Genomic DNA, 6,825 nt, shown 5'->3' with positions numbered 1-6,825 from the left:
CCCGTCAGGCAGCCTTAAACAGGGGCCAAGCCAGGCAAGGTGGTTCATGTTTCTAATCCCAGCAGTTTGAGAGGTCAAGGCGGGAGGATCTCTTGAGTCCAGGAGTTCGAGACTAGCCTGGGCAACATCAGGAGACCCCCCCCCATCTGTACAAAAAAAAAATTTAAACAGGTGTCAGCAACAAGAAAAATTAGCAAAAGACAGAAGACCTGGCTCTGGGGTGGGAGGGTAGGAAAGGGGTTCCTCTGGATTGCAGACCACGTGGCCCGGACCCCCAGTTCTGAGCCCCTATCCCAAAAGAGGAAGAAACAGAACAGACTTTATTTTTTAGACAGATTCTTAGTCCGTCGCCAGGCTGGAGCGTAGTGATGCAATCTTAGCTCACTGCAACCTCTGCCTCCCAGGTTCAAGCAATTCTCCTGCCTCAGCCTCCCAAGTAGCTGGGACTACAGGCACATGCCACCACATCTGGTTAATTTTATTTAGTAGAGACACGGTTTCACCATGTTGGCCAGGATGGTCTCAATCTCTTGACCTTGTAATCCGCCTGCCTCAGCCTCCCAAAGTGCTGGGATTACAGGTCTGAGCTACTGCACCCAGGCCAGAATAGACTACTTTTGAATAAACTCATTACGCATGTGTGAATGCTGGGTTGCAAGAACGGTATTGAGGCTACCAAGTAGAAATCCACACAGCCACCTTGGATTTTGTTGATTAGGCATCAGGCTAACAAGTCATTAGGTCATTTGGGAAGGGGGAAAAAAAAGTTTAAAATTGGCAGGGGGAGCCATCTTTTTAAACAAAAAGTATTTTGCCTATGCATAAAAAATAAGATAAAACCACAATGAGACATCATCAGAATGGCTAAAATTAAAATTCTTGACAATATCAAGAATTAACAACTGGAATTCTCTTACACAGCTGGTAGAAGGATACAATCATTTTAGAAAAGTATTTTTGGTATCTATGAAAACTGAACATAGGCAAACCTTATAACCTGGCTATTCCACTCCCAGGTACACAATCAATAGAAGTATTTATAGATGTACACCAAGAGATATAGACAAAGCCAGGTGTGGTAGCTCACACCTGTAATCCTAGCACTTTGGGAGGACAAGGTGGGAGAAATGCTTGAGCCCAGGAGTTCAAGACCAGCCTGGGCAACATGGTGAGATCCCCGTCTCTACAAAAAATATATATATATAAATTAGCCAGGTGTGGTGGCGCACACCTGTAGTCCCAGCTACTCGAGAGGCTGAGGTGGGAGGATCACTTGAGCCTGGGAGGTCAAGGCTGCAGTGAGCCACAAGCATGCCACTGCACTCCAGCCTCGACAACAGAGTGAGACCCTGTCTCAAATAAATAAATAAATAAATAAATAAAACAAAATGAGAGAGAGAGAGCACAGAGCAAGAGGATGGACTTCCAGGGTGCTGACAATGTTGTACTTCTCGACTTGAGTAGTGGTTGGGTATATGGGTGTTTGCTTTGCGATAAATCATTGAACTAAATGTGTTCATTTTGTGTACTTTTCTGTATGCATGTTATATCTTACAATTCAGAAGTTTTAATTAAAAAGAAGACTATTTGCTGGCAAGGAAACATATTCCTGAAGTATCATGAAATGAAAAAAGTTTACAAAACCATTTATATGGTGTGATCTCAATTTTACTCTATGAATGTACATATTTCTATACATTTATATAAATTAAATGATCTGGAGTGATAAACATCCAGGTAAAATGGAGTAATCCCTGGATGCAAGCACGAGTGTTTCTTTTTGTTTTTCTTTTTTAGTGTCTATATATTTCTGATCTTTCTGTAATAAGCCTTTATTGCTTTTCTAATAAGAAATAAAGTCTTTTTGTAGTATCGACCCAGGAATAAGCCAACAGATCGATAGAACAGAATAGAAAACTGAGAAAGAGATTCAATAGATATAAGAATTTGATGTGTGATGAAGGGGGGATTTTGAATCAATGGAGAAAAGATGGGTAGTTCGATACATTTTGTTGGTTCAATTGGCTAACCATTTGGAAGAGAAAGTTGAGCTCCATCTCATACTAGATGCTAAGAAAAGCCCCTACATTCCTTAAAAGCAAACAAAAAACTTGTATATATTATAAGTAGAAACATGAAAGTTTTAAAAGAAAATATAAGCAAATAGTTCCATAATCTTGGAGTGGAGAAGCCCTTTCTAAGCCTGGTAACAAAGTTGGCAGGCACAAAGTAACAGATTTGACAATATAAAAATATAAATATATGTGCATGCAAAAAGTTTACAATAATAACTGTTGTAAAATACCTAGGATAAATTTAACAAAAACTGTGGCCTGCCTATATGACAAAAACGATACAACTTTACTGAAGGACATAAATGAAGACTTAGAAATAGGGAGAGCTCTGTCGAGGGTAGGAGGGCTGACTCCCAGCAGCTTTGCTAATATTTTTTAAAGGGCAGGGAAGGGAACTTAAATGTTCATGAGTAGGTTAACCCTTCCGACTGAGCGACGTGCAGTAATTTAAAAGAACGCATTACTGGTGCATGCCCTTCTACCTGTCCGGAGGGCCTCTCTGCCCCTTCCTCCCACAAGCTCTAAGCCTGGAGTAGAAGGAGTTGCTAAGCGTTAATTGGGTCCTGTTTGGCAGCGGGCGGGGTCACTGTGTTGGACACGCCCCGTGCCCTATGTTCCCTTGCCCCGCCCTGTTCGCCCTATTGTTCCAGCAGCTCCCAGGCTGTCTTGGGGCAAGCCTGGCCTTGCCCACCTCCCTTCACACTGGGAACTGCTGATCAGCTGCAAGTTCCCTTACCTTGAGGCTAGCCAGATTCCCAGGTTTAGCCCAGCCTCAGTGCTCCAATCCAGGTTCTATCCCGGAGTCCAGAGGAGAGGCTCTGTTAGACATGGCCAGGCCTGCAAGCTCAGACTGCCCAGGGCCTCCTGACCCAGAAGAAAAATGAAAATGCATGTACGCGTGGTCGCAGCGCGACTGCAACAGGCAATGCCCAGTCATCACTTTATAATGAAAGACACTACAGGCCCGGTGCGGTGGCTTACACCTGTAAACTCAGCACTATGGGAGGCTAAGGTGGGAGGACAGCTTGAGGCCAGGAGTTCAAGACTAATCTGGGCAACATAGCAAGACCCCATTTCTAAAAAAAATACCATAATTAGCCAGGCATGATGGCACATTCCTGTAATCCCAGCTGCTTAGGAGGTTGAGGTGGGACGATCGCTTGAGCTCCTGTGGTCGGGGCTGTAGTGAGCTGTGATTGCATCTTTGCCCTTCAGCTTAGGCGACAGAGCAAGACCCTGTTTCAACCACAATAACCACAAAAACACAAAGGACAGATTTTTAAACTGCCTAGGTTCAGATCCAGGTTCCATGTTTGCTAGTTAGTTGTGTGACCTTTGTTCTTTTCATTTTTTTTTTAATTTTTAATTTTTGAGACAGGATCCCCTTTATGTTGCCCAGGAAGGAGCACAGTAGCTCTGCATAGGTGCAATCATAGCACACTACAACCTCAAACTCCTGGCCTCAAGTGATCCACCTTAGCCTCTTGAGTAGCTGGGACTACAGAACATGGCTCTGACAAGTTACTTAACCACTCTGCGTTTCCATTTTCTCCTCTGTTCCATACTGTTAAACTAAAATGCTATTATGAAAGTATCTGCCTTCCAGAGCTCTTATGAGTATATTCTAAGCATACTTAGCACTGTGCCTGGCACATAACTATTTAAGTTAGTTGTTATCATCATTACAATGCAATCAAAGAGTCTCAAAAAAAAACCCTTCCCAGGCAGAGTTCCACCCCATGGACTGGCTGGCTGCCCTAGCACTTCTACGGAGAACCAGGAAACTGGAGAAAGCACTTTTTTTTTTTTTTTTTTTCCTGAGACAAGGTCTTGCTCTGTGGCCCAGGCTGCAGGCTGGAGTACAGTAGTGTGGTGCAATCTAGGCTCACTGCAACCTCCTCTGCGCCCCAGACTCAGGTGAGCCTCCTGCCTCAGCCTCCCGAGTAGCTGGGACAATAGACCTACACCACCACACCTGGCAAATTTTTCTATTTTTAGTAGAGACGGGGTTTCTCCATGTTGCCCGGACTGGTCTCAAACTCCATCTGCCTGCCTTGGCCTCCCACATCCGGCCTGAAGAAACCACTTTCTAACACGCCAGCCTGCTGGCCTCCTGTGCACTAACTGCAGTCAAATAGAACCGAAACGAGATGGAAGTGTCAGGAGGGGGCGCATTTTGTGCTGGTTCTCAAATCCAGGCCTCTCTGGTGTGAGGCATTTGCTCAGCTCATAATGAAATGAATTGTGCTTTGATCCTCATCTGGTTGCTGATCCACGTGCATGGACTCCTGTGGGAACCTTTCTGGAGATTGGCAAGGGCAGCCTTCCAAAGTTGCCTGGCTCAGGGCCAAAGCCTCATCCTAGCTGTGGTCCCTTCGAAACTCCACCTCCATCCTGCACAGGGCCAACATGGAAAGATGCTCATCATATAATAAGAAAACGAAAAAACAATAACAACAACAAAAAACCAGAAAGATGCTCATCATGTGTTGTTAAGTGAAAAAGCAAAAGGTAGAACAATGTGTCTAATATAATTAGTGTTTAAAACATACATAAAAATGCATTTTCGGTCTAGAAGGATGTATGCTATATACAGTCAGCTGTCCCTCAGTATCCTCGGGGAATTGATTCAGGATCAATCCAATGAATGGATACCAAAATCCTCATTCTCAGATACTCAAGTCCCTTATTTGCATATAACCTATGCACATCCTGCCATATAATTTGAATAATCTCTAGATTACTTATATCTAATACAATGTAAATGTTATGTAAATAGTTGTTATACTGTATTTTTACTTTTTTTTTTTTTTTTTACTTTTTAAATGGTTTTATTTTAAGTACAAATAATGAACATATGTTGTACCCATAAATTCTACCTTCCAAAATCAGGAGCTTTTTAAAAGAAAACCACATAATAACTTTTAAAAGGCGCTGGGATTCCTCTGCTTCTAGATCATTGCTGGGCTAGAAAAATAAAGTTTGTTCTACCAGGAATCACAAGTGAGAACTGAGTATTCTCCAAAGTGGAAATTCTAGAGTATAGTGTCACTCCAGGCAAAGATTATTCAGTTCTTATCCCCAACATCCACAGCTACCTATCAGAAGGGTTAAACCAGGTCAAAACAGTCCAGCATAATTTAGGTTTCATCAAACAATGTCATTATGCTCTTCTAAGATGCAAATAAACCAAAACATGAAATACTAAAACAAAAATAATATCTGATACTGCCATACAAATTGTTAGTTCCTTTTTGTATCCCCCCTTCTATAACATTAACAAAGGGAATATTTTACTGCAAAGAATATTTTATTTTATACATCACTAGCCATGAATTTTTGCCATTAGTTACTATACAAATGCTGCCTAGTGCCATTATTCAAATGGCATAACCATTTTACATCCACAATTCACTTCTATAGTTATAAGTAGGATTTTCATGATTTACGTAAGTACATCTATCAGTGAAGATTTAACACTGAGATGCAATCTAACATCCGTAATATCTGATGTTATGTAGAAGGAATGTAGGAAAGATGTATTTTAATTAATTTTCATTTAAGTGACCTTATGTAAAAAATAAGATAATTTAGCAGTTCCAAGTATCCAAAGGGCATTTTCAAATGTACACAAAAGAAATGGTTACAGAGATTTTTAAGGAGCATCTTCCATGTCCACATCCTCTTGTAACTGCTGTACCATTTTCTCTTCCAACTGCTTCCCTTTGCCTGCAAGAGGGGCTCGGATAAGATGGATGTTTTGCTTGACTTCTTTGATATCCTGAACTTTCTGTAGCTCTTTATTTTTCTTCAATCTGTTCATTATAAATTTAGCTTGGCATTTCTGTTTGATCTCTTCAACTCTCTTCATTGCATCAATAGTTTTATTCCATAGCTCTCGCTGGTATTTGATAGGTTCATTTCTACGTTTTTCAAATTCAAATGAATTATCCACTGTAAGCTCTTTACCAGCTGCTTTCTGGAATGCTTTGGTCCACCTAACTTTGCGAGGATTGCGCTTCTTTTTAAAGTTTTTATGACATTTAGATTTGCAAAATCTGAACACCTTGCAATCGTTGCGGACGAACATCATGCCGTGTCCAGGGTAGATGGGCCCCGAACAGAAATAACACTTCTGGATACACATGTTGAACCCGCGTGGGACCCCACCAAACAAACGCCAAGCTTGAGAGGAAGTGACATTATTTTTACATTTTAAAAATTATATTGGTTTTCTTTTTTCTGAAGTACATATATAGTTATATATAGTTATATAACTATATATAACTGTATATATATATCTATATAGTTTTTTTTTTCTTTTTGAGACAGGGTCTCATTCTATCACCCAGGCTGGAGTGCAGTGGCACAGTCACAGTTCAACACAGACTCAACCTCCCAGACTCAAGCGATCCTCCCACCTCAGCCTCCCAAGTAGATGGGACTACAGGCACACACCACCACACCTGGCTAATTTTTTGTATTTTTTGTGAAGACGGGTTCCCATTATGTTGCCCAGGTTGGTCTCAAACTCCTGGTCTCAAGCTATCTGCCGCTTTTGCCTTGTAAAGTACTCAGATCCAAATATTTTTGATCCACTGTTAGCTGAATCCATGGATACAGAATCTGTGGATATGGAGGATAGACTGTAGTTCATAGTGGTTAGTTACTTTGGGGCCGGTTTTCCCAGGAACCAGGTGTGAGTATGATGGAGGAAATATTTTTCCTGTTTGCTGTATGCCCATCAGTA

General features: G+C 41.5%; 1 protein-coding gene across 1 annotated transcript; it reads right to left on the bottom strand.

Annotated features, from left to right (window-relative positions):
- Window positions 1-4,874: 4,874 nt before the first annotated feature.
- LOC117070222 (probable ribosome biogenesis protein RLP24) lies at window positions 4,875-6,271 on the bottom strand. Its single transcript, XM_033189031.1, has one exon. It carries the CDS (start codon window positions 6,220-6,222, stop codon window positions 5,731-5,733), a length of 492 nt encoding a protein of 163 aa, XP_033044922.1. The 5' UTR covers window positions 6,223-6,271; the 3' UTR covers window positions 4,875-5,730.
- Window positions 6,272-6,825: the final 554 nt, after the last annotated feature.

The sequence above is a fragment of the Trachypithecus francoisi genome, unplaced genomic scaffold (assembly GCF_009764315.1).
Source record: "Trachypithecus francoisi isolate TF-2019V2 unplaced genomic scaffold, Tfra_2.0 Lachesis_group3, whole genome shotgun sequence".
NCBI lineage: Eukaryota > Metazoa > Chordata > Mammalia > Primates > Cercopithecidae > Trachypithecus > Trachypithecus francoisi.
Note: the sequence above shows the minus strand (reverse complement) of the source record. Positions and strands in the feature narration are given on the sequence as shown.